This window comes from Camelus ferus, chromosome 3 (assembly GCF_009834535.1).
Source record: "Camelus ferus isolate YT-003-E chromosome 3, BCGSAC_Cfer_1.0, whole genome shotgun sequence".
Taxonomy (NCBI): Eukaryota; Metazoa; Chordata; class Mammalia; order Artiodactyla; family Camelidae; genus Camelus; species Camelus ferus.
The window spans coordinates 790,746-817,640 of record NC_045698.1 but is presented as its reverse complement, the minus strand read 5'-3'; the positions used below and the strand labels follow the sequence as shown (position 1 = coordinate 817,640).

The 26,895-nt window shown below is 59.8% G+C and overlaps 1 protein-coding gene and 1 long non-coding RNA gene across 3 annotated transcripts; one reads left to right on the top strand and one right to left on the bottom strand.

Moving 5' to 3' along the window:
* Nucleotides 1–10,213: 10,213 nt before the first annotated feature.
* Nucleotides 10,214–12,768, bottom strand: LOC116660346. Its single transcript, XR_004315783.1, has 2 exons — nt 12,572–12,768; nt 10,214–12,357 (listed from the first exon to the last, which is right to left on the bottom strand). It is a non-coding gene; the product is annotated as an uncharacterized LOC116660346 (long non-coding RNA).
* A 177-nt stretch (nt 12,769–12,945) lies between these two features.
* On the top strand, nt 12,946–26,096 carry CLPTM1L (CLPTM1 like). Of its 2 annotated transcripts, none has more exons than XM_032469494.1 (17): nt 12,946–13,336; nt 13,724–13,824; nt 14,708–14,897; nt 16,240–16,385; nt 17,188–17,266; nt 18,779–18,896; nt 19,178–19,272; nt 19,724–19,808; nt 20,560–20,663; nt 21,550–21,615; nt 22,498–22,548; nt 23,155–23,162; nt 23,596–23,630; nt 24,122–24,177; nt 24,252–24,296; nt 24,994–25,109; nt 25,573–26,096. In XM_032469494.1, exons 1-17 carry the CDS (start codon nt 13,175–13,177, stop codon nt 25,643–25,645), a joined length of 1,530 nt encoding a protein of 509 aa, XP_032325385.1. In that variant the 5' UTR covers nt 12,946–13,174; the 3' UTR covers nt 25,646–26,096. The 2 variants fall into 2 exon arrangements, with proteins under 2 accessions (XP_032325385.1, XP_006172914.2); XM_006172852.3 differs by having other exon boundaries at nt 12,950–13,336; nt 23,155–23,237.
* The last annotated feature ends 799 nt before the right edge of the window (nt 26,097–26,895 follow it).

Here is a 26,895-nt window from a genome sequence, read left to right as displayed (position 1 = left end):
CCCGGGTGGGCACAGAGCCCCCCGGAGCCCAGGTCCTTCTCCAGCGAGAGGCTTCGGGGCTCCCGGGAGAAACCGCTGATCCCAGAGCTCAGTCCCAGAAGGCGGCGGTGAGCCTGGAGTGTCTTGTGGGGCCGCAAGCTGAGGATGGGGGCGCATGGGAAGGACAGCGCTGCCCTGAGGGGCTTCCAAAGGCCACACCGGGACGGTCTGAGCAAAAATCCCCCTCGTAAGGAGGCAGCGATGGACGCCGTCCTCCTCCCTCAGCTCTGGCTGCTGTGACAGACATCACCGCCAGGGCGGTTTATAAACGACAGACACTGGTTTCTCACAACCTTGGAGGCTGGAGGCCAGGACCAGGGTGCCGGGGAGGGCGGGCATGGGCGAGGCCTGTGTGTGCAGGCAGTGCCGGCCTTGCACGGTGGAGGGAGAGTCACTGTCCCCCCGGGGGCCCCCTGCCCAGCCCCATGTAAACCTAATCACTGCCAAGGGGGAGCGCCTCCTGATCCCCCCAACACACGGGTTTGGGGCACATGGATGCGCAGGCCAACAGGACTAACGCCCAGCGGTGAGCACGCAGCCAGGAGGGAGGCGGAGCCGGCCCCGCCAGCAGGGCCCCGGCCCACAAGCGCAGCGGGGCCGCGGGGCCGACGCCACAGCGACCCCCGTTTCAGACGAGGCATCAGGATGTAAAGATCCGAGGGAGAAACAGGACGAGGAGTGAGACGGGCACTTAGTCCCCCTCCGAGGAGACGGACGGGAAGGCAGCGCCGTCACAGGGGAGCAGGTGCCCGCGCCCCAGGCGGGAGGGCACGCCAACGTGGACGCCACACCAGAGGCCCCCGGAGGGCCAGCGTCGCCCCTGTGGGCTCTGCCAGGGGCTCGTCCCCCACGTGGCCGTGAGGAAACCCGCAGACCAGCCCCGCCGAGAGGCTTAGCCAGGGCCAGTGTCCCCTTGGGGGAGACCCATGGGGACATGACAACTAAACGCAGTGCGTGTCCCGGGTTGGGTCCTGGCTCTGAAAAGACGTCCAGATACGGCTGCATCGCATCGGTGCTAATGGGAAACGGCGCCGCGTCGCTGCGACCCCCGGCCGTGAGCAGTGGGCTGAGGTGACTGAGACGTCGGCTCCGGGGAGCTGGCTGCAGGCTACGCTGGGAATCTCTACACGGCTTCTGCACCTTTTCCGTAAGTCCTAAATCATTTCAAAATGAACAATCAGAACATAAGACTAAAACGAAAGATCCTCTTTTGACTTTGGAGCATGTCCCACTAAGGGTGCGCAGTGTGAGTGCTGGGCTCAAAAGTCATTCGGAATAATTCCGCTGTTTGTGTGGTTATGTCACGGCCGCTGTGACCACCAGTCACACTGCGTTGAATGGCATCTCCCCAGATTCACATCCAGCACATTTCCAAGCTTTGGCGATTACAAGTAAAGCTGCCGTGCGCGTCCACGTGTACGTTATTGTGTGGACGTAAGTCTTCATCTCCTTTGGGTAAATAGGCATGTGACTGCTGGGTCACATGGTAAGAGGAGGCTTGAATTTGTAAAACACTGGAAACTGTATTCCACGAGGCTGGACCACGTTGCTTTCCCACCGGCAGTGGACAAGCGCGCGCTCCCACGGCTCCACATCCTGGTCAGCGATCGCTGCTGTCAGCGTCTGGACGTTGCTCATCAACGCTTTAACTCACACACAGGGTGTGGGGCATCCTCGCACTCAGGTTTGCCATCCGCTCATCTTCTTTGGCAAGGTGTACACTCAGGCCCGTTCCCGTTTTCCACACGGGCTTGCTTGTTTGTTACTATCGAGTGCAAAGCGTTCTTTGTGTGTCGGACAACAATCCTTTATCAGATGCAAACTTTTTGCAAAAACTCCAGGCCTCTCTTGGGTCTTGTTTCAGATCTCCAAGTGTCATCACGGGGGCCCCCTCCCCGCAGCAGCTGACCCCGCTGAGCTGGGACGTGCTCGACCTCCAACCCCATAGGCTCGGCGTGGACTTACGCCCCCGAATTACAGGGAGGACGCGGCTTCTGAGCGGGAGGGGAGGGCTCTAAGGCCGGCCCCTCCCTTGTGCTTCATGCGCCCGGCTTCTAGAGGTTGTTTCTTCTCTGTGGTCTCCCGGAGCCAAAGGATCCAGAGAGAGGGAGCCTCGGGGGCATCCTCGGGCAGGGGTAGGGGTGCGCCAGGCAGCCCGGCTGCACGTCAAGGTGTCAGACCAGGTCCCCGATCACAGACGCCTGGGGCTGCTGCAGTGGTGAGGGCAGGCGACCCACGAGTGCCCGGCCGTCCAGAGTGATGACTACCCTGGGTGCTCTCAGCAAAGCCAGGTAACATCCACCCTCCCGCATCTTACCGAAAATTCCTAGAAAAATCAGACTATGTTAAAAGATGCAAAAATTATGTGAGTGTATGTAATTAATCAGAATCCGGGCTCAAGTTTTCACTGTGCATCTGGCAAGACCTTCCAAACCTCCCTGCAGGCGAGGGCATCCAGCACCCAGCACACCCCAACTGCCCTGTCATTGGGGCGACCAGACGAAGGCCCACAAGTGGCCGAAGCAGCCTCTGGGCCTGGTCCCCCCCAGGGAGGGGACCCGGGGCCTCAGCTGGACAGCGAGGCAGGTGGTGACAAGGGCAACGGTGGACTTGACTTCCAGGGCTGCCCGACCCGTGGCGGCACCCGGCTTGCAGACCCAACGCTGGCTTTGACACTGATGTGGAGCGGGAAGGAGGGCGGGCAGGCGTGCTCACACCTCCGCAGTCTCTGTCTCCTCCCCCATGAGCGACCCCGGCCTCCCTGCTTCTCGGTCCCAATCCCACCCCGCCTCCCCCCTTCCCGGACTCACCCCTCACTCTACCGTGGGGGTGACCTGGGGCCCTTGCCCACCCTGGACGGCGGTCTCCGCGCCGCGCTGAGCATGAGCCCCTCTGTGGACCCTCCCCCCTGTCCTAGGTCCCTCTGCTCTCTCTCCCTCAGCCTTGGGGCTTCCCACTTCTGTGGGGACCAGCCTCCTGACCACCCATTCTCAACCTCCCATCCTTGTAGACCTCCTCGGCGCCCCACCCCACTCTCTGGCTGTCCTTCTGGTCTTCTGGGGTCACTAGTCTAACCACTGCCGCCCCAGCCGTCGGTCAGCTCGGGTCCCCCGACTTCTCTTCAGTGCAGACCCTGAGCCCTCCCCTCAAAGCATCCAGCCCCTCCTGGGCGCTCACCTGACAAAGCCCAGCCCTGGGGAGCCCCACCATCCTGCTCCAAACCGCTTCAAACCGCACTCAAGATCTAAATGCACCACACCCAGCGACTGTGCCTAACCCTAACGTCACTTTAAAACCCCACCACCTGAACCCAGTAAGAGCTCCCGCCCACTGCTGTCACAGCGCACACCATCCTCAACTGCGGGCGTCCGCGCCCCAACCCCAGGGGCCACCTGCACACCTGCTTGAGGGAGCAGAGGTCCTCCTCCTTGGAAGGCTTCTGCCCCCTCTGTCCACTGCCCATGAGCTGTCGCTGCTCCTGCAGAGGCCTCGGTGCCCTGTGTGGCCATCCTCCTCCGCGGGCTCCCCACACCCTGCTCTGCCGTCCCCAGCCTCCCTCCATCAGGCCACCGCGCCCACCCCCTTCTCAGACCCTCTCTCCACAGGTGCACCCTCAGGTGTGGGGCACCCAACCGCCGCCGCTCCACGTCTGTCACCATCTGGGCCCCCAGCAGCCGGCCCTGTCCCCTGGGTCCTGTCATGCTGTCCCTGTGTGTGTGTGTGTGTATGTATATGTGTAGTGTATGTGTGTATGTACGTGTGTGTGTGTGTGTATGTGTGTATATGTGTATTGTGTATGTGTGCATATGTGTGTGTGTGTGTGTGTGTTTGTGTGTGTGGTGGCAGGGGTGAGGGAGGCGGGGGTCACTGTCCTGCTGCGTGTCCCCACCCCCAGGCCTGCTCTATGTCCAGGCACCGGGCGCTTCCAGGCGATGCTCTGAGGCTGCTGCTGGTGCTATGCAGGGCGAGGGTCCTGGGACCACCCTCAGGTTCAGTGACTCACCAGACGGTCTCAGCTCAGCAAAATTGAAGTCCTGACTTATGACAGCCAAAGCGCCCAGATTACAAGCAGCAGGCGGAGGAGACGCAAAGGCAGGGCCCAGAGGAGAGCAGACGTGAGCTCCCAGAGGTCCTCCTCCATGAAGTCCTGGACGTGACAACACACTCGAGTACCGACGGCCAGGGCACGCGGCCCGAGCCCTGGAGTGCAGTCACACGGCATGGCTGACTCGAGTCTCCAGCCTGAGGTCCGGCCGACACCATGTGGCCAGGGAAGCAAGGACGCTGTTATCAGGCCGGACTCGCCAGAGCTTAGGGCCAGGGCAGACGGCCAGACCTTACTCGGGCAGCGTTAACCCTCTGCTGTGCTGGCCAAGCGTGGATGTGGGCTGGTGGCCTCGGTGCCTGTGCCTTGCTGGTTTTGGAGAACCAGGCTGCTTGGTGGTACCACCAGAACCCCACGAAGACGGAGGTGTGGACAGTGCTGGTCAGATTAATTCAAGTGGGGACAAGGGACAGGCCACCAGGGCTCCCGCTCTTCTGGAGTAAAGACACTTAGCTGCACACAAGGCGAGGCCTTAAGTCAGCTTTCAAGGAGGCAAAACTTGAGATCAAAGTAACAGAGACGTGAAAACCGGAGGCCGCCAGTGGAGAGCTGGAAAGCCTCAGCTTGAAGTCAGGCTGGAAGTAGAGACTTGGAGAGAAGACGTAAAGGAAGAGAAAGCTGAACGGTTAGGACAAGTCAGCCCGGTGGCTGGCACTGGACATCATGACCGGGAGCTGCCTCAGAACGCGTCCAGCTGTGAGCAGTCGTAAGTGAGCAGCCTGGGAAGCCCATCGGGGAAGGACGGCTACAACCGGGCGAGGCTCTCGGACGCAGGGTCCCCCGCGACCCCGCCTGCCCGCGCCGCCCAGGACGGAGCAGCCCGGCCCCTCCCAAGGCGGGTTTCACCTCCCTCAGTCAGTTCCATTGCTGTCAGTCACGTGATTGTGCACCAGCTCCGTGGAGGTGTGGCGGGGTGACACTCCTGGGGACAGCACCACACGAACAGTTTATTCAGTGAAATGTATCTGTTTAACAAGCAGATTGTCTCTTGTTCTCCAAGTCCTGGGTGGTGTGTGGAGGGGTCAGAGTGAACGTTTGTGCCCCCCACACTGTGAACCCCACGACGAGTTTTCCTGAGCGGCCGGTCTCGCAGTTGGAGACGTCTGAAACTCAAAGTCCGCTGAGCAAGGGCTGCACTCACCCTGCGACACGATACCAATGACTGCCTGAACAGTCCAGCTTGAAAGCAGCCCCTCCGAGAGCTCTCCATGAGCTTAGCACCTTCGAGGCCCAGCCTGAGATGGGGTGGTCAGTTGGAGAGGCCAGGCTGGGGGACAGTGCTCTGCACGCCAACCCCACCCCGCAGGGGCCCATGCGCAGCCGCCCAGGCCTTGAGCACTGGGCCCGGCCTCGCTGGTCCACGCCGCTCCCTCGGCTGAGTCTCCTCTCTCCGGCCCTGCCTTCCCCCTCAGCTCACACCCCAAGCCCCCACCCTCCTTTATTTCTGTAAATCCGAACTCGGTGCATGGGGCCCTCACTCTGAATGTGCACACTGCCTGCAGACCCACGTGGTCTTGCTGGAGGCCACCTCTCCCCACTGACCACTCTAGTTTGCAGGGCCTCCTCCCCAAAGGGACCCCCAGGACCTGTTGCTTCTGCCACAGGGGGAGGGGGTGTGCAGCAGCCCCCAAGCCTTCCCAGGGCTGCGGGCGGACAGGAAGACTCCAGGGCCCATGGCCCAGTCCCCCAGCTGTCTGTGAAGGGCCCAGCACCCCCAACAACTCCTCAGGTGCCTCCTCCCACCACCTTCCTTGCAGACCTTCCTGGTCTCCACCACCCAGCCCTTCACACACTGGCAGGGAGGGGGACCGTGAGGGCCCTGGGGGCCACAGTGGGCCATGCGGGAAGCTCAGGGTGGCCAGGAGCCCAGCCCCCAGCCCCAGACGCTCCCTGCCTCCATTCCCTCATCTGTGAATTGCCCATCTGGGGTAGGCTGTGGGTTACTGAGCTGGGTCATGTCTGCCCAGGTCCCAGCATGGGGCCATCAAACAGTTATTCTCTTTAAACCTTGGGACATGGTCCTGTCCGGGGCCGCTGGGGCTGGCCCTGCGTGGAAGCAGCCTCCCTGGGACCCGGGCCCCTGCTCCCTGTGTGAACCTGGCGGTGGGCGTTGTCCGCACCTGCATCAGGTCTGGGAGCCCGCGGTGCCCTATCCTGCAGCGACCTCCACCCTTGCAGCTGGGTTTCAGTGTAGAAGCCCCAGAGCTTCAGTGTTGGCCCCAGTCAGGGGGGCAATCATAGCCAGAACAGGGCCTAGGGCTGGAGCTTAGACAAAACGTCAGAGCCCGAGGAAGGGGACAAAGTGACACGGCCACCCTGAACCAGCCTCTTCCTGCCACCAAGAGCTATTTCCATAAGCTTCTCAGCCTTCAAGAGCTGTTTGGCTCCCCACGAGTTCCAGAGAAGAGAATCTACTATTTGTTCAAAAATAGGTTTCCAATATTGACACCAAGTCATATTAGAAGCTCTGTGGGAAGGCTGCCCTGGTGTTTTGCAAGATAATAACAGGGCTGTGTGTTCTGAGGCTGAAACCTGTGGTCTCATTGATTCTCCTTCCGGGAGGCTGGTCATCAATGAGGGGGAGGCCACAGGGGAGAGCCAGCACCCCGCAGATGGCAGAGGGGTCCAGAGGCCACCTCCCGAGCCCCTCAGGACACGACCCACACCAGCCCAGTTCAGGCAAGGACGGCACACCGCGGCCCCCTGTGTGTGTGTGTGTGTGTGTGTGTGTGTGTGTGTGTGTGTGTTGGGGGGGTCCCTTGGGACCAGCGTGGACCCAGCTGGCCAAGAAGCAGAGGGTGTCGAGCTCCCGCGTGGGTGAGCACTGCCCGCCCCCACTGATCTGCACTCCTCCCGGCCTGTGACCTCATGCTCCTCCCCGCCAACTCCTCTAAGCCTCAAAACTGCAGATTTTAGTGACACTCCGAGGAGGATTCCCAGTGGAATGGGAGCAGGGGAGGGAGGGGCTGTTACAAGACGAACCATTTCCTCCAAATTTACACGCTGACGCCTGAACCCCCAGGACCTCAGGGCGTCACTGAACTCGGACAGAGGCCTTTAAGGAGGTAATCAAGATGGAAGGCTCACCAGGGAGGGCCCTCGTCCAATCTGAGTGGTGCCATCGGAGGAGAGGCGGTTAGGGCACAGCAGGCACGAAGGGCACAGGGTGTGAGGACACAGGAGGGGCGGCCCGGGAAGGGGCCTTGGGCTTCCCGCCTCCAGGACTCAGACAAGGGACGCCTGATGCTGAAACGTTGGAGCCACCACAGGAAACCCACGCGGACCTAGTGCCGGGCCCCCCTCACCCCTCCCTCCAGCCCAGCGACACCTCACAGGGCAGCTGTCCGACAAACCATGGTCTGACGGCCGGCACGACCCAGCGTGGCCAGCTGCCCCTTCGTGCTGGCCCAGGCTGCGGGTCTCCAGGCATTCGCTCCTCCCACAGGCGAATCGTCCTGATTTCTCAAAAGGTCACACTGGGAGAGGTTACACGACTCATCTGAAAGCCGGGCCCAGCGTCTGGGACTGACCGGCCATGGCACTTCACTCCTCCGCAATGATATCTAGAAAGTCAGGGGACTCCCCGGGAGAAGAGGCGCAGAAGCCGGCACCCTGCCTCCGCCTCCGAACTGCTCCTGCTGTTTCTCACGTTTGACCCCAGTGGCCCCGACACCGCATTCCCCAGCTTCTCTTCAACAGGGCTTCACTTCTCCTGACTGCATCCTGCGGTGCTTGTCCCCACTGGGTGGGGGCTGGGTGCACTGTGCTCGGGGTGAGCCCCTGAGCCCCCCAAGTGCAGCGCAGACGGTGCACAGAGCAAGCACAGACCCCATGCCGACGGGGCCAGCCAGCTCTCGTGATCAGAGAAACACCGGCGAGCGCTCCACCGTGGCAGAGCCACACCCCTCAGGCGGGCTGACGCAGGACCCTGGAGGCAGAGCTCACCCTGCTGGCAGGGCTCCGAGCAGCGGGCCACCTGGGGAAGGACCAGGGTGGTCCCTGGGACGGCAGGTGCATTTACCACCTGAATCAACACCACCACTTCCTAGAGTCTGTTTCAGAGATGCACCATCAAAAAATATGAGACAATGCATGTCCCAGCTTATGCATTAGAGCCCTGGTTTTAATCACCAGAGGCTGGAAACCACCCAGTCGTCAATCAATATGGAGGTCGTTGAATAAACTGTGGTACATCCGCAAAACGGACAACGTGCAGCCGTAAAGAGATATAAAACACAGCTCTACTTACTGTATGGTGTTCTCTCCAAGGCATAGGGGAAGAAAAGAATAAAAAACCCACTGGAAATTCCAGAGACAAAAAATATAACATGCAAAATGAGAAATTCCAGGCTGAGCTTAACAGCGGTTTAGAACTTGCAAGAAAGCATCAGTGGCTTAAACACGGAGATGTAGAAAGCACTCAGGCCCAGCACAAGATGGGACAGACGCTGAAAACCCGACAGAGCCTCACTGGCGCTGGGGCCGCAGGCTGCTGACACACACGCCCCAAGAGGAAGCAGACAGGAAGTGCCGAAGAAATCTTGGCTGCGGCGTTTCCAAATCCGATGAAACTCACAAATTGAGTAAGCTCGATAAGCCACAAGCAGGACCAAGGAGGGAAAGCGTGACAGCAAACTGCCAAACACCAGCGACTCTTCCAAAAATGCTAAAAGCAGCCAGAGAAAGGACACACACGATGTGCAGCGAAGCAGAGACGCGGACGGCACAGGTGCCGAGTCTCACCAGAGACGGCGCGAGGAGGACGGTAGGACAGTACCCTTAACATTTAGCTGGAAGAAAAACTGCCCACCGACCTGGAATCCCTACACGTAGTGAAAAGTATCTTTCAGAAAAGAGAGGGTAAATTAAACTCATTTCCATACCCGCATGGTTGGCAGGACTCACCACCAGCAGACCTGCAAACAAGAAACGCTCACAGGGGTTATTGGGGCTCAAGGAGTAAACACCAGCCAGGAGCCAGGGCGCGCACAAAGGAGCCGAGACAGCGGGTGCGTGCCCGGAAATTAAACATACCTTTGCTCATTTTCAATTGACTTACAAGCTAATCGACTGCTCAAAGCAAAAATGACAGTGGAGTTGACGGCACACCTGGAAATGAAAAGTATGACCAGTAAGCAAGAAACAGGAGAGCAGAAGTGAGACTTCACGACCTGAAGCTGTCGCAGCCCATGTGAAGAGGTGCAGTAAGGCCTGAAGGCAGACCGTCTCAAGGTAAAGCAGCATGCTGACAACTGTCCAGCAGGAAAACCACGGAACAGAACAGAACAAGGCCTGGCTGAGAGGCCAACAAAGAAGGGACACTTAAACCTTTAAAGTACAAAAATAATAAGAAGAAAAGAGGGCAGAAAAATAGGGAAGGGAACAAAGAACTGACAGGACAAACAGAAACCATACTGATAAGGACATCCACTTGAAACGATGTAACACCCAAGCTGAACGGCAGCAATTGTCAACCAGAATTTTTTTAAGAGGAGAAACTAACTGTGAACTGCCTACAAGAGACACGTTTCAAACATAAAGACACAGAGGGCGTGGACGCGAAAGAGGAGGACGTGGGAGGCACTGGAAAGGGAAAGTTGAAGTAGTTACGTCACTTTGAGACAAAGCAGACTTCAGAACAAAGGAATAAAGGACAGTTCAAAACAACAAAACGGGCAGCTCATCAAGCAGACATAACACCCTAAACCAGCACACACTAAGTAACAGAGCTTCACAACCCATAAGGCAAAAACTGGCAGAAACGCGGGGAACACAAAGCTCTCCTCGTAACACTGACTCACTGGGTATATTGTAAGCAGTTGACCCTTTTCCGCTTTGAGACAATTAAGAAGAAAACACAAGCAATGCATTGGGAGGAAGTATTCACAAAACGTATTTCTTCCAAAATACTCACACCCAGAATATATAGTGAACCCTCACAGCCTGATAACATGCTGGTACGCAGCCCCAAACTTCCCCTGGGCGACAGATTTGGAAAGATATTTTATAAAAGAAGATACATGTGTATAATTCTTCTAATTTCTATGATAATCACAATCTGACACTCAGTTGTTTTCCAGTGCTTTTATTTATTTATTTTAACATTTTTTATTGATTGATAATCATTTTACAATGTTGTGTCAAATTTCCAGTGCTTTTATAGCGTAAATATTCTCCCTCCTCAAATGTATTATAATCATTAACGAAAACTGCAAACAAAAAAAAATAAGATATACGAATGACCAATAAGCACACAGAAATGCTCACCATCATTAGGAATCAGAAGGATGCAAATAATTAAAACCACAGTGGGATATTACTGTGTACCTACTCCAAGGAATACACTTCAAAAGACAGAAAACATAGTTTTGGTTTTAAAGCAACTGAAACTCTCAAAACTTGTTGGCAGCAATGCTAAAATGGTACAATCACATTGTAGAATTGTTCGGCAACCTCCCTGATGCCCATCCACGGGTGAATGGTTAACCAAACTGTGGTACATACACACCAAGGAATTCTATTCAGCAACGGAAAGGTACAAACTCCCGATTAACGCAACAACAGTGATGGATTCCACACACACCACGCTCAGTAAAGAAGTCAGGCACAAAAGACTGAATGATTCCATGTATGGAAAATTCTGGAACAGACTCAGCTGATCATGGGGACCGAAAACAGACCAGTGCTGCCTGGGGGCTGGGCAGGGGGCGGGTGCTGACCGCAAAGAGGCCAGATGGAGCTTTTGAAGGGATGCGAATGTTCTCTGTCCTGTTGTAGTAGGGGTTATCTGGGTGAAGACATTTGTCAAAACTCACAGAAATACACACTTAGAATGGGTTTTCTTTACGCAAATTATACATCAGTAACTTTGGTTTAAACGGGGGAAGGCCAGAACTTACAACCAGGATATCTTTTTAAATGAATATAAAACGACCACTCACATAATCACCACCCCCGTATCCTCTGCAAGTATCACATGAGACCAGGGAGAACCAAGGTTGTCTCTCCCCACTGAGGGCGCCGCCCTGCCCCTGGCAGCCCAGGTCTGTGGCGCTCATTCAGAGCTGCCAAGAGTTAGTCAACCCCAGAGGTGGTGGCGAGTTCTTGGGGCCAGAAAATAAGGTAAAAAACATGGGATCATACCAAGAGTCCTCTCGGCTTGGGGCTCACCATGAAAGAAGGAAAGAAAAGGGAGGGGGCGGGTGAGGATGGGCTCCCTGGACCCTGGACTGCAGCAGCTTCCCCTTTCTCTAGGCCCCCCCCCCAATGAGGAAAGGGTGCAGAGCATGGGGCTTTGTGACAAATCTATGTGAGCACGTGAGTTTTGACCTCACAGAGCGCTGGAGGGCTGACGTTCGAGGGGCCCTGAGAATCAGCCGCAGCCTCTCTCCGGAGAATGATCAGCATTCGAGGGGCCCTAACCAGACTGCCACTCAACAGGGAAGCTCTCTAAATACCACCTTACACACCAGCACCAGGAGAGCTGCTGAGAAACGTGAAAGATGTTACAAGTAGCTTTCCAACAGCTGAGTGTTTCTCGTGGGTGGGAAAGAAAATCCCAAGGGAGCCGCGTCCTCACCTGGAGGACCAGGCGTGGACCCTCGGTGTGACCCGGAGTGCGGAAGCTGGGTAGGCCACAAGCCCCACCCCCCATCAAGGCCGGGTCAGAGTTCCCAGCTGCACAAACAGCAGGGCTGCCAGCTCTGCGTGACGGCTCTCGTCCCTGCGCGCCAGTAACTAGCTGCACCTGGGACACAAGTCTAACAGGACCCAAACCGGGCCTGAGAGGCCGGGAGAGTGATACGAAGCTGCACCCCAGAGCCCCTTCCCGAGGCCCAGCCGCATCCTGGCTTTGGGATGCCATGAGACCCCCCCCGCCCTGGGTCTCCTCTTGTGCTTACGCAGTGGGGCTGGTCTTTGTTCCTCACAGACTTAAGAGGCATACAGCGTTCCGTTGCCTCCGCTGCGCAGAGCAGTGAGCAAAGCCGCGGAGTATGGCGCCGGCTGACCCTGCAGGGCAGGAGCACAGGGCATGGCGGCCTAGGGGCAAAAGGCTGGTCAGCCTGCCGAGGTGGGTGGACTTTACACTCAGGTAACAGGAGTCAGCAAAGGGTTTGCAATGAGGGCAGGTGTGCTCCACGGGGCGCAGGTGGAGACGGGGTGCAGCTACACATCATCCCAGTGGCTGAAGCCAGCAGGGCCACATGCAGCGTCTACAGGCGAGAGTGAGTAGATGAGGGTGTAAGAGGCAGGGGAGAGCCCGCTCCCCGGCCAGGCCTCCGTCCCTCGGCTGTCTCTGCCGCAGCAGCCCCGCCCCCTTCTCCGAAAACCCTGAGCAACTTTCTAGGCCTTTAACGGCAGCCAGGCTTTCTGGAAACGCCTCGCAATGCTTCTGGCTGAGTCAAAAGAGGCGAGACCCAAACGCACATGAGGGCGGGGCGTTCTCCAGCGCAGGGCCGGCCAGCGGGCACGGCGGCCCCCGGCAATCAAGGGTCCTGATTCTACCGACTCTTCGACGGAAACAGGAAGAGCGGGTGGGGGCGGCGGCTGGGGGGCCCGACGCTATGGGGACAGCCCGGCCCGGCGCCCCGCGCCCGGCCTCCCGACACCCGCCTTCAAGACACGCGCCGACGCCCCCCAGGACCGGCCGAAGCCCGAACACGCGGACGCCGCCGGGCATGCCGGGAGGGCGGCGCGGGCGGGTGACGTAAGCACTGCGCCCCTGACGTAGCGTGCGTGCGCGGCGGTGGCTGGACTACGCTTCCCAGGGGGCCGTGCGGCGCGCCCACTTCCGGCGGGCGGTGCAGGGCTCGGAAGCGGCGCGGGCGGCGAATCCCGGGGCGACAGGTCGGCGGCGGCGACAGGAGTATGCGGGGCGGCGGGCGGCCCGCGGCGCGCGGCGGGTTCGTTCCCCGGAGGTGGCGGCGGCGCGCCGCGGCTCTCGCGTGAGCGGCGGCGGCGGCGGCCGGAGCGTGCGGGCGGGCGGCGGGGCCCTCGGCAGTGAGGTGGGCCCGGCCCGGCGGCGGCGCCATGTGGAGCGGCCGCAGCTCCTTCACCAGCCTGGTCGTGGGCGTGTTCGTGGTGTACGTGGTGCACACCTGCTGGGTCATGTATGGCATCGTCTACACCCGCCCGTGCGCCGGCGGCGGCAACTGCATCCTGCCCTACCTGGCGCGGAGGCCCAAGCTGCAGGTGAGCGCAGGCCCCTCCCACTTGAGCTGTGACCTCTGACTTCGGGGCGAGGTCAGGGGCCAGGCCCTTCGCACCTGAACCAGACCTGGACTCCACACCCCGTGTCCTAAATACCCTTCCCGCACGCGGGCCCCTGGGCCCGTCTTCACCCCGTCTTAAGACGCCCAGAGTCGGTGTACCCCTGCCCGGCTGATGAAGCGGGTCAGACACTGTAGCACAGTGTCCCTTGCAGCAGGCACGTCCGCTCCGCCATCCTGTCACAGGTGGGAGTTAAGGTGCACCTTCCCCCGTGGTAGCTGGTGCGTGTCCCTCCCTCCAGTCGCTGTTTGCCGCGTGTGCTTTCCGCCAGGGGTCTTGCCCATCTGACTTTCTTGGCGTCCGTTCCAGCTCAGTGTGTACACCACCACGCGGTCCAACCTGGGTGCAGAGAACAACGTGGATCTTGTCTTGAACGTGGAGGACTTTGACGTGCAGTCCAAATTTGAAAGGTATGGACGTGGACTGAGTGATGGGAAAACATCATTAACGTTGAGATGGTGGAAAAGTCAGCATTCTGCATGTGAGGGGTGACCTCAGAGAAGCAGTGTCACCTGCCGTCTCCTGCTTTATCTGCAGGTGTGTGTGGTACACAAACAGTTGGACTTTGGTTTCACTTGAAAGTGGCAGGTGTCGTTTATCATCTAGGAAGTAGATTACAGCAGCCGACACTGATAGCCGGGATCAGCGCAGCCATGGGGGTTTCCAGAGGAGCAGGTGCTGTGGTGGGGGTGAAGCTGGGGACAGAGCTTGTACAGGCTCCCGCAGCAAACAGCTTGTCTTCCTGGTGCGAGTGGCTCAGTTGGGTCTCCTGTCAGGGAAGGAGAAGGGATGGAGGAAAGAATTTAGCAGAAAATCATGATGAAGTGAAATACTGTGTAATAACGGATCAAGCAGTGTTTAAGTGTTCAAATACATAACGTGAGTTTTTAAAGTTGCATTTAACCTATGGTTCTCGTGTTTTGAATTTCAGCGAGGTAATTTTTAAAATGGTTAAAAATGATATGCTTGTCAAGAGTGTGTGTCTTTGGGTGGCAGTGCAGCAGGCAGAGGGCACACGGGCTTGGAGTTGGCCTGGTTAGCCTGGGCATGCAGTGAGTTCTGACTCCCGAGCCTGGGAAGCGGGGCAGAAAGTGCAGGACTTTCAGAACGTTTCGTAAATGTCCAAGGTTAGGATTTCAGTGGTGTCTAGGCAGGTGGGTTTCATTTTTAGTACTTCTCAGCAAAAATCAGTTGTGCAGTTTCAGACATTATTTATAAGGGTACTTGAGTGGTCTCCACCGTGTGTGTACGCAGAACGTAAAATGTAAGTGGTTGAATTGTCATTTGTTTCAGGACAGTTAATGTTTCTGTACCAAAGAAAACCAGAAATAACGGGACGCTGTACGCCTACATCTTCCTCCACCATGCGGGCGTTCTCCCGTGGCAGGATGGGAAGCAGGTGCACCTGGTGAGCCCTCTGACCACCTACATGGTCCCCAAACCAGAAGAGGTCAACCTGCTCACTGGGGAGTCTGCTACTCAGGTGGGTGTCTCCATCAGGTTACCTACCAGCTGAACGAAGCTGCTCACTCCCCCTGGAGTTTTCGCACGCGTGTCTGCATGTGCAGTTTGCATCTGGGGCTGGACTGCTAGAAAGGAAAGCCGTCTGACGTTATTGGTGTGCAAACCTCTCAGCTCAATAATTCCTCATAGGTTTGGAGATAAATTTTACATCAAATTAGTGATATGCAATTTAAGGAGTTCAGTGACTTTCTTTACCCAGGTTCCTTCTCAGGCCCCAGAGGGTGTGTGTGCACCCCGGGGGGTTCAGGACAGCCTCTTCTGTGGAGCTCAGCTGCAGTCAAAAACCTTTCCTCTGTCCCTTCTCCTTGGGAGGTGGTACACTGTGTATAGGACAGGACAGCGTTTGAATGTTTATTTTGAGAGTATAACTCAGAACTATGGAAAAGGCATGTGTACAAATTATTTCTCATGCACACACAGAAGCTCTGTACAAAGAAGGGCGGGAGGCTGTGTAAGCAATCGTTAGCAGAGTGGAGTGTGAAGCAGGAATTCTGGTGTTGGGGCCTGTGTTGAGTGGGAGGCGAGGTCATCACAGAGAGAGATGGCAGCGCTCCAGAAAGTGTCTGTGGAGCTGCCTCATGCTGTGCGCCCTTGGAAAGACCCCTCGTTCCCTTTTTGGGGCCCACGTGACCCTTCATCCTGGGGGCCTTCCCGGGGAGTCAGTGAGGCGGCGGGTGTGAAGGGTATGAAGGGGTCTCTGGCACGTATGGGGCTGAGTGTACGTTAGCTGTCTCTGTTCCTCAGAAAGCCACCTTTTTTGTAAGTTATTGTAGCTGAACCGTAGGTTTAGGTAGGAGATAAATAGAGTGATAGTGCTTCGTAGGACTTAACAATTCCGTCTGAAATAAAGGTTTCCTGCACATCAGACTGTTTCTGAATGTAGTGATGTTTAGGGCTGACGTCCAGTCGTGAACACATCCCCCTCCAGGCAGCTGGACGTAGCTGGTTTAGAAGCATCTCCCACTCAGGCTCCTCGCACACCGCAGGCCTCTTAGCTCCAGATTTCCTGCCCCTCCCCCTGCTGGCCCAGGGACTTGTCCTTCTCAGGTCCCTGCTCAGAATGAGGACACAGACCAGGAGTCGGGGAGATACATGTGACAAAACAGTTTCACTTCAGCTTCTGCTGAGGGCTGTAGGAGTCCAGGAGCTGGCAGCTGAGGGTCCCCGCTGGTTCCTGCTGGTCGGGCATCCTGGCTCGTGGGCTGTTCCAGGGGAGGTGCTGGCCGCCCTGCTGCCCTGGCCGCGCTGCCTCCGCCCTGTGCCCTGGGCCCCTCCTGCTAAGTCACCCTTTTATTAAGCAGCAGCTCGAAGCTGAGAAGAAGCCAACAAGTGCCCTGGATGAGCCCGTTTCTCACTGGAGACCAAGGCTGACCCTGAATGTGATGGTGGATGACTTCATTTTTGACGGCGCCTCCCTGCCTGCCGACGTGCATCGGTACATGAAGATGTAAGTGTCGCTGTCCGGCGCCAAGCCCAGGGCCAGGCTGCGGGAGGGACACTGTCAGATGTGCTTTCCTGCCCAGCTCTGAGCCCCACTCATTCACTCCCTGAGCTGCCAGCTGGCCCGTTGCCTCTGACTCGCTTACGGTTGCCTAAACCTTTGTCCTCAGATCTCCTGTCACTGTAAGTTTCCCCTGTAAGTATAGCTGGCAGACCCATCAGCCTGCATAATCCCGCGACTCTTCACCTTGGGGCCCCGTTAAGTCACGATCTGTCACCTGGAAACAGCCGTGATGAGAACTGTCCCCTTGTTGATTTCCCAGTGGCTCCAGGGGTCTCGTCATCAGGTTTTCCCTTTTGTAAAATTTGAATCTCATCTTCGAGTGTGTAACGCATTCACCTAGTTCACAGTGTGAAAGCAGCAGCAGGAGCATTGGGGCAAAGGCCTCCTGCCCGCTCCCAGGCGCGGAGGGTGGAGGCACTTCTCACCGCATCACGGGCCACCCACGTCAGTGCAGGTGGCCGTGCTTTTTGCCACCTGGATGCTTTTCCACCGTGTCCCAGGTCCCCGTTCCCTCACCCTCCTCCTGGTGGCCCTGGGGTCTCCCACCCAGGGCTGCGGCTGGGCGGGGAAACAGCAGAGCTTGTGAGGACCCCATGCTTCCCTCAGGGAGGCATGTCCTCCACTGTTGACGAGCGACTGCAGACGCTGGGAGTCGGGGGATCCTGAGAGGCACAGCCAGCGTCTCTGCGCCGCCTTTAGTCCTGGGGGTTTAGGTTGCGGGGTGACTCCAAATCTGTCCCCCCAGGGTCCAGCTGGGGAAGACTGTGCACTACTTGCCCATCCTCTTCATCGACCAGCTCAGCAACCGCGTGAAGGACCTCGTGGTGAGTGGATGTCACTCCCTGGACCCACTGCTCCTGCGTGTTTCAGGGGGGCTCGGGGTTGCTGCTGGTGGGCGCTCCCTGCCTGTGCCTCACGCGCCCAGTGAAGGGCTCTGGAAGGACCCTTGGCTCAGTGTGTGGATGGCGGGTGCGCAGCTCCTGTCCTCACATGAGGCCATGTGCTCGTCAGGAAAGTCTCAGCAAAGCCTGCCTCCTCTGGGGCTGTCCTGCCGTGTTGGTGGCTTGCTCTCTGTGGAGGTGTGTCCCTGTTTCACGGGGGCCTGTTTAGGTGATCTCTCCAGCTGAGGTCCCCTACCCAGCATTCTCTGGCCTGCACAGCGGGCAGACCTGAGCTGCACTGGGTTCTGCTGACTCACACAGTGCCTTGGGTGCGAGGGGCTGTTGGTCACAGCCGGCAAGGCCCTTGGAGCCGGCCCCATGCAGGCACTTGGGAGGCCGTGGGGAGAGACTGAGTCTGCCCGGGTTGCTGGAGGCATCTCTGTTCTTGTGACCGCCTGGGGGATGTAGTTTAGTCAAAGGCCTGGCATCAGCAGTGCTGTGTTCAGACACAGAGTCGTGCGCACCCAGCTGGCTCCCTCCCAGACCATTTCTCTGGCCAGTAGTCCTTGGTCTTGCTTGGAGCCACCTTTCAGAGGGAATGCTGTCTTTGGAGAGACACAAGCCCACTGGGGTGATGGGGCCTAGACAGTGCCCCCGGACGGGCCTTGCCTGCCATCTGCCTGCTGAGGCCAGTGTGCTGCCCGGGGGATGGGGGACCAATGCCGGGGCCGGGTGTCCAGTCCATCCTGGCCCGTCTGGTTGCCGGGCTCCTGCCACTCGCTGTCTGCTGTGAGTGTCGTGAGTGAGGTGGGGCCCAGGGAGCAGACCGCACCCTGCCACGCAGTGCCGTGGAACATAGCACTCCTGTGGAGGGGGTTACTGCTCTCCCCACTTCCCCCTTTCCCACACACATGTCAGTTCTGTGCATACTCAAGAGCTCAGCTCAGGTGCCACCTCTTCCTGAAGCTCCCGCTGTCCCAGTGCATGTGACTGCCCTGCCCTGCTGTCCCAAGTGCAGCCTCTCCCGAGCGCTCGACCCTATGTGCAGGCAGGGTCTCACAGCCACCCTCTCATGTCCATCCTTGGGAGAGGCTGAGGCTCCTGCAGGCTGGTGCTCAACCCAGAGGCACAGGCCGGTCCCCAGCACCTGCTGGTGGTGCCATGCACACCCACGAAGCCCCAGCTCATGGGGCTGTGACACATATGAGACGCACAGGGGTCAGGTCATTGAGAGGGGATGAGGGCTGGGAGGGCTTCCTGGAGGAGGTGCCCTGCTTGGTTCCAAGAGGACAGCATGGGGATGGAACCCCGGGTAGGGGAGGAAGGGCGAAGGTAGGAGACTGGCCTTGGGTCCAGCCAGAGCCACCGTGGCTGCGTGGGTCTGGGTCGGCGCAGAGCCTAGGGCAGGCCTGGGGTGTGTGGCCAGGCAGCCCTCACCACCGCCCTTCCTGCCAGGTCATCAACCGCTCCACCACGGAGCTGCCCCTCACCGTGTGCTACGACAGGATCTCGCTGGGGAGGCTGCGCTTCTGGATCCACATGCAGGACGCCGTGTTCTCGCTGCAGCAGTTCGGTGAGGACGCCGGGTGGGCCGCCCTGGGGTGGGGGGTGGTTCCCCTCAAACCTGGCAGGCTGGAGCCTGAGGTGCAGGTTTCTCACTCCGGTTCCACTCTGGGAGCGCGGGCGTCCGTGAGGACGTTCTCCCGGAGCACCTGGGGGTCTGTGTAGTCGCACTTTACATAACAGACCCCGTTTGACTGGGAGCTCCTGCTGCCGACACGGCGCAGACCCCGCCTTCGGGGCTCCCATGTAGCTCGTGGTCCCCCGGCTCACGTGGGGTCTCCTTCTCCGCAGGGTTTTCCGAGAAGGACGCAGACGAGGTGAAAGGGATCTTCGTGGACACCAATCTGTACTTCCTGGCCTTGACGTTCTTCGTGGCAGCGTTTCACGTGAGTGGTCCTGGGAAGGCCGGGCACACGTGGGCAGCTCCCCAGCTGGGCCGTGTGGTCTGCTCGCTGGGACTTCCTTCCCCCGCACCTCAGGCCCTGACCACCTTTAGGACAAGGGGTTTTGTCTGCTGGTTTTGGAAGCCATTTTGAAAAGAATTCAAAACCAACGAGATGGATGAATGATTTGTAGAACAAGCGTTTGCTTGGGTAGGGTCTAACGTGGCGGTTCTCGCAGTGACAAACCAGGCCCACCTGTAGGGTCCCTGTGGGACAGGCAGAGGTGTCGCGGGGCCAGGGGGCCTCGAGGCACAGGCCTGGCAGTCGGCCGCCAGCCGGGCTGAGACTGGCCTGAGCTGTGCTGGGAGACGTGGGTTTTCCTGAGCTGTGGCGTCTCGGGGCGGAGCAGCAGGGAGAGCCTCAGAGGCCGCTTGCCGTCTCGTCTTCCTTTCAGCTGCTCTTTGACTTCCTGGCATTTAAAAACGACATCAGCTTCTGGAAGAAGAAGAAGAGCATGACCGGCATGTCCTCCAAGGCAGGTGGGTGCCCAGGGCCCCCGGCCGCAGAGCATGCCCCCCAGCACCGCAGGCCCGCCGCTCCTCGTGGGGCCTGTGCTGTGTGACCGCCTCTTGTTCACGAGGTGCCTTGGAGCCCACGTCCTAACAGCCCAGCTGTGTGAGCCTGCGACCGTGGAGGACGGGGCCCCGCCCGGGTGACAGGTGGCACAGGTGCTGGCTCTCAGTGCCGTGTGTCGGGTCGTGGTCTCCTGTGGCCGCCAAGCTGAGTCTCAGATGAGGGAGGCTGTTCTCTTCATCCCGTGGGAATGACACTGAGGGGTGGTCTGGGTTGCTTGGGTGCCCCCCCTCCCCCGGCCTTTTCAGGCTGTGGCGTGAGCAGTGTGTGTCCTGGGCCTGACCTCCCCCGAGAGGGGTGCACGGCGGGGCCTTGAGCACAGCCTGAAAGGATGGGCAGGTTTTAAAACAAACTCGGGATCACAGACTCGGCGTGAAAGCAGGAAAGTGTGGGGCTGGACCTGGGGAGGTAGGGCTGCGATCGAGTCAGGAGCCGGTTTCCTCCACGGGCCTGTGCACCTGTGTGTACAAGTGTAACTGCCACACCAGCCGAGTGCCTTCTGCGGTCCAGCCCTTCAGTCATTTCACACCTCCCGTGGCTGCACGTGGCCCACTGTTCCCTTTCAGTGGACGGAGGGGAGGCGTGGTCGAAGCTGCACGCGTGCACCCCCCCACCCCCGCTCAGCCCCGCCCACTCAGCCCCTCTCTCTACCCCTAGTGCTCTGGCGCTGCTTCAGCACGGTGGTCATTTTCCTGTTCCTGCTGGACGAGCAGACGAGCCTGCTGGTGCTGGTCCCTGCAGGCATCGGAGCCGCCATCGAGGTGCGTCACCCCCAGGGCTTGTGTGGTCTGAGCTCCCATGTGTGGCTGTCCCTGGGCCTCAGCCCCGGCGCTGTTGGAACTCACATCCCTGGCCTAGGAGTGTGGGGCCACCTAGGAGGGCACGGGCGCGGCTGCCGGCCAGAGCAGCAGACTGCCCTGTGTTTCTTGTCATCTGGAAGCTTGGGCTCCTCGCATCTTCCTGCCGGCCATGTTCACCCCGTGGCTCTGGCTGTGCTGGGTGCCGTCCTGGACACATGTGGCAGGCAGGCGCCCCGTGACCTGCCGGTAGTATGGAGCTCAGAGAAAGCAGCCTTGTGGGGCTGGGGCACTCGGGGCCGAGAGTGGAGGTGGGGTTGGGGCACAGGAGCAATGAAGGGGTGGCCGGCCAGGATTTCCCCGCTCTGCGTGTCCCAGGCCCTGCCTGCGGCTGGCAGGGACCCTCCCATGGCCACAAGTCACTGCACAGACACCAACCTCACAGGCCGTTGTGCTGGTCCTGTCTTAGCGAGGCGGCCCGTGGGGTCGGTCCTGGAGAGACCCCACAATGGCAGGACATGGGGCTGGGGTCTCCCAGGTACCAGGGGAAGGTGCTGGGGCTAATTTGGAGGCAGGCGGGGTGGGGCGAGCTGGCTGAGTGCAGATGAGCAGGGAGGGAACTTGTCCAGAGGAGGACAGCCCAGCTGGTGCTGTCCCGGTGGTGCCAAGCAGGTGGCTGGGTCCATGTGGGCGGACAGGCTGGATGCCCTGAGTGTGAGCAGCAGAGGGAAGCGGTGCCATCAGGTGGGCAGGGGTGTGGGGCCCTGAGCCGGCCCTGAGCTGGCCCTGAGTGTGCCGTGGCCTCCCCCTGGTCCCAGAACCTCATCGCCCACTCCTCGTTTCCCCTCAGCTGTGGAAAGTGAAGAAGGCCTTGAAGATGACAGTCGTCTGGAGGGGCCTGAGGCCCGCGTTTCAGGTGGGAGTTCTGCCGTCGGAACCCTCCCATCCTCCGGGTTCTGCGCCCCACCTCCTCTCCGGCCGGCCCGCTCGCGGGGCCAGGTTGTCTGCTGTCATGTTTCTCAGCTGCATCCCCAGCGTTTGTGGGACGTGAGAGCAGGCGAGCGTCACTTGGTCACTCGCTGATCTCTTGTCTGCAGACTGGTGGGAACACAGGCATCTGGGAGCAGGGAGGGCGGGGCGGGTCACCGCTCTGCAGCTCTGCCCACCAGCATCCTGGGCGTTCTCACTACCCTGGGGTCCCAGGCCTGGCCCTGCCCACATGCGAGCTGTTCTCCCACCTCCCTAACAAGACAGGATGCTGGCTGGCCAGGTGCAGGTGTGGCATCCACGCTTCTGGCTCCTGCAGCGGGTGTGCTGCTGCCCGCAGCACGGTCCAGGCTGGTCCCACACGGCTGTGCTGGGGGTCACTAGCTTTCTGGGCAGATTGGGTGGGGCTGGGTGTCACTGTGAGGTTTCTGGTCGGGGCCCTCACTCCTCTTCCCACGATGGGCTTAAATCAAGGAACCTTAGTCTGCGTGGCCTTCAGGTTTCCAGGTCGAGGGTGGGACACCTGGAGGTGGGGTGCAGTTTGTTTTGTTCTAAGGCCAGTGACCCACCTTTACTGACTTAAGAGCAATGTTTTCACTGCAAACCCAGCGGGACTGGGGACAGGAAGTGGCCGCTAGGAGTGAGGCACGTGGCGGGTCTCACCAGCGCGATGGGGCTGGTGGGTCGTGGCCTCTGCGCCCCGTGCTCTGAAGTTGGGGGGCTTCCACGTCAGCCACACTCAGCTCAGGGCACAGCCTCTGATGTCTGTTTGGCCAGTTAATTAACACGACTGTGTTGAATTTCACAACAGTTTGGCACCTACAGCGAGTCGGAGAGGAAGACAGAGGAGTACGACACTCAGGTGGGCGGAGCTGCCTGCTGGGCGGGGTCCCGCGGCGACTTCCCCCTGGGAGGAGGGCGGCCGAGCCGGTCCCCTGTGCGTGGCTGCGGGCCTGTCACGGGGCCGTGGGCCTCCCAGGGGCCCCCATGTCCTGAGGCCATCGCTTTCCCCACTGTGGGGACCCGCAGGTTTCAGCTGGATTTCACGTAGCACTTTCCGTACAGGGATGATCGTGTTTTCCGGTTTAGGGGGCATCGTCTGCCTCCTAGCTTTGGGGGGAATTTGAAAAAGTTTAGATCAGAACAAACAGTGATGAAGCGTTGTCGGCTAGAAGTCAGTCGGACACCGGCTCCGGGAGTGTTTCTCCAGAGTCCTCTCTGAGATGCTTGCTTGCTGGCCTGAGGGTTGTCAGTGTGGCGGGTTCTCCTGGCCTCGCGCGGACGCGTCCTGCTGCCATGCGGTCGCGGTGGGGACGCCCTGAGGTCTGGACAGATGCGCGCTGTCCTCCAGCACAGCCTCGCGCAGGCTGGCCGCTGGGCTCCCGGGCGTGCGCCCTCCGTCTGCAGTGTGGTGAGCGGTGCCTGTGCGGGCCTGGCGGCGGCGCTGACAGGTCTCTGTTGGCTGCAGGCCATGAGGTACCTGTCTTACCTTCTCTACCCGCTGTGTGTCGGGGGCGCTGCCTACTCTCTGCTGAACGTCAAGTACAAGAGGTGAGAGCCCGCCGCCCAGGCGCCCACAGTGATGGGCCGCCTGCCGCTGTGCGTCGTCGCTGCAGCATGGACGGCGGCTGGGCCGACCCTGGGCCTCGTGGGGTCGGGAACACTCGTGGGAGCAGAACTGAATGCACAGCCTGCGGCCCTGACGGCTCTGCGCAGTCGGCTGTGGTTCCCGTCCCCCTGGAAGTTGTGGGGGGAAAGCCTGTCGGGGCTGCATCTCCACCCGCGCCTCGGTGGGCGCGCCCGGGAAGCAGCTCTCACATTAGCGTCTGAGCCTTGGGCGAGGGTAAGGGGTGCAGCCGTTAACTGCCAGCACGGGCGCAGCCGCCCCTCACCGCCTCTTCCCTTCCAGCTGGTACTCCTGGTTGGTCAACAGCTTCGTCAATGGTGAGTCCTGCGTCTCCCGCCTCAGCCTCAGCGTTGGCCGCATGTTCCTTTGTCGCACTGCTGCATGACCCCGGGGCGGTGCGAGGCTCCCCGCCAGGCCCTGCCCCGCCCCACGCTGGGCCCCGCGTGGCCCGGTGTGTCTGCAAGACCAGCCGGGGACGGCATGCTCTTCAGGGAGCAGTTCCCCCGGACTGTAAATGCTGCCTTAGGGCACAAGGGTCCCAGCCCGCCTGCTCTCCAGGCCGGTCCTGACCACGCTGCTTTCTGGTGGCAGTTAGGGGCCAGCTGGGCCGTCCACACAGCAGGAGGGCCGTGATCACCAGGTGTGGGGCAGGAGCCCTATCACAGCCCCCAGCACCGGCTCGGCCCCCCGGGCGTGGGGGTGGCTCACTGGGGTGCCCACGCTGCGGGTGTGGGTGGTCCTGTCGCCCAGAGACGCGCAGGTCGGCTGGTCGTGCGCACGAGTCTCCGCGCCGCGTCTGTCTCCCCAGGGGTCTACGCTTTTGGCTTCCTGTTCATGCTGCCCCAGCTCTTTGTGAACTACAAGGTAAGACGCCCCTGTCCCCACGGCCCCTGTCCCCATGTGCCCAGTCCCTGACGCGCCCTGTCTCCTGTCCCCAGATGAAGTCGGTGGCACACCTGCCCTGGAAGGCCTTCACCTACAAGGTTAGTGTTTCCCCTGCCTGACGCCACACACACTCGCCCTTGGGCTGCACTCCTGGGGGAGTGTCTGGGGGTCCCCTTTAGAAAGCTCTGAAGTTACAGTGGGGACTTTAAAGGTCCGTGTTTGTCACAACACAGCAGATGTCCCCTTGAGTTAAAAGCCATGTTGCTTCTCGGCAGTTGTTAGCAGAGGACAGACAAGTACCCATGGCCTGGCGTCCAGGGTGCTGGCTCCACGTCAACCCAGACAGTGGGTCTGCTCACCCCCCGGCCAGTCTGGGTGCGTTGTGGCCAGTCCCACACGCAGGGAGGCTGGACCCTGTGGCCCTTTGGTGCTGCTGGGACACATGACCCGGCTGTGAATTAGAGCCTCGGTGTTGGGGTGGGGTGTGGGGGGCGGTTAAAATTCCTTCGGTTTTCCGAACAAAACAGCTGTTCCTGGACAGGCTGCACCGTGTCGTCACCTTGGGTTCCCAGGCAGTTCTAGGTCCCGGGTGTGGGGAACCGGGTGGGGAGTACCCGGCTGTGGGGTCTGAGCCGGGCGGGTGTCAGGGCACCAGGGCCCCCTTGCTGGCTCCCTGCTTTGTGGGGCAGCTCTGAGGCTCGAGTTGGTGGTGCAGGTGCTGGGGGACAACGCGCCCAGTAGCTCAGGCGGGGGCGGGGGGCAGCGCGTCCGTCTCATGGCCCTGCCCCCTCGCAGGCCTTCAACACCTTCATTGACGATGTCTTCGCCTTCGTCATCACCATGCCCACCTCCCACCGGCTGGCCTGCTTCAGGGACGACGTGGTGTTCCTCGTCTACCTCTACCAGCGGTGGTGAGCGTGGGCCGAGGCGCGGCTGTGCGGGGTGGATGGGCACGTCTGCACACGCCCGCACCCAGGCCTGCCTGCAGGGAAGGCAGCTTTTGGGTGGCGTGTGTTGCCCAGATTAGGGCCCAGTTTCTGTCTGAGTGATGTGTACTCCTGTGAGCATCTCTCCCCAAAGCGTGTGGCTGGAGCTGCTCTGGCGGAACAGGCAGGCGGCCGCCGCCTGGCCCCTGTGCTGCGCTCCGTGTCGAAGCCTGCGGGTGGGGGTCCCAGCCCTGCCTCTGCTCCGGCACAGCTGTCCTCGTCCTCCTGTGGGCCGTGAGAGCAGAGCTCGGGCCTGACGGTTACAGAACCACCAGGAGGGCACCAGACAGCAGTAAACTCCCAACTGCCGCGTGTCGGGCACCGGGCACCGAGGACCGGCCTCCCTCCCTCGCCAGCCAGGCGTGACGCACCCTGGGCCCCCTTGCAGGCTTTATCCTGTGGATAAGAGCAGAGTGAACGAGTTCGGCGAGTCCTACGAGGAGAAGCCCCGCACGGACTAGCCGCGCGCAGCAGGCCTGGGTGCTGGCCGCGCATCCGGATGCTCTTGTTGGGACTCCTGGACGCCGCCTCTTCTGCGTTGCCAAAGTCTCTGAAGGCCCTCACATCTCCTGGATCCCTCACATCGTGTCTGGGACACACAGCACTTAGGGTGCCCCCAGCGTGCAACGCGTCATCTGCCGCCATGGGCGCGCCCAGTGTCTGCAGGGGCGGCACCATCACTGCCACGTACGTCCCCTGCCCGCCCGCAGACGCCGCACAGGGAGGCATGGATTCAGTCTCACGCTGTCCGTGAGTGCTCCCAGAAGGAACGTCAAACGCCTCTTTAAATCCATTCCGTGTAGACTCTGGGGTCAAAGGCTTTTTTCCTTTTTGTTTAAAATTTGACTGTTTTAAAGCTTAATGTATGTATGTTTCTATTTTAAAATAAATTTCTCTGGCTGTCACATTTCTCCCAGCCTGGCACCGTGTGGAAGGTGTTTCAGATCCATACGTGAGTTTACCCCACTCCTGGAAATGAGCACACGATGTATGTTTGTGAAAAGGTGCAGATTTAAAGACTGTCTCCCAAGCCTTCAGGTCATGACTGTTCTTAAGCAATCACGTCTGCTATTGAATCATCACACTCGTGAGGGGTCAGATGGACCAGGGCCTTTGGTAGAGAAATTCTGTAGGTTAGCGCGGTGGGAGAAGAGCAGGGAATCCAGTCTCCATCATCCTGAGGTCACCCGTGGCGCTGTCTACACTGGCGGGCTGTGGTCTCAGAAGGTCATCAGTGGCCCTGCCCCTGGCATGTGTGGCTGAGGTGGCCGGAGGCTGGAGGTGGCTCTTGTGGTCAGGACCATGTGCCCCTCCACACGTCCCCACACAGAACTGACCGAGGGGCCAGCAGCGGTCATCAGAGCCCAGTGGCCTCGCTCCACTTGAGAGAAACATCTTGGGTCTTCCAGGCAGGGCCCCACAGTCGGATCCTCCAGCCAGGCCGTGTGGAGGGCACTCCCTGAAGGTCAGGTTGCCATAGGGTCTCACCCTCTCCACGCCCACGGGTTTTCAGTCACTCATTTTATTTGGGGCTGGGGGCTTCTCTGAGATCCATGGGGCACGTTCGCTTGGGGCACTGATGAGATTCATGGCGGAAGGGCTATTCCAAGCCTCACTTGGGAGGCCCGTGCCCGGGGGCTCTGGCACGAGCCACACACAGTGGCGCTCAGGCCTGTGGCCCAGCTCCATAAAGGTGGCATCCGGCAAAGCT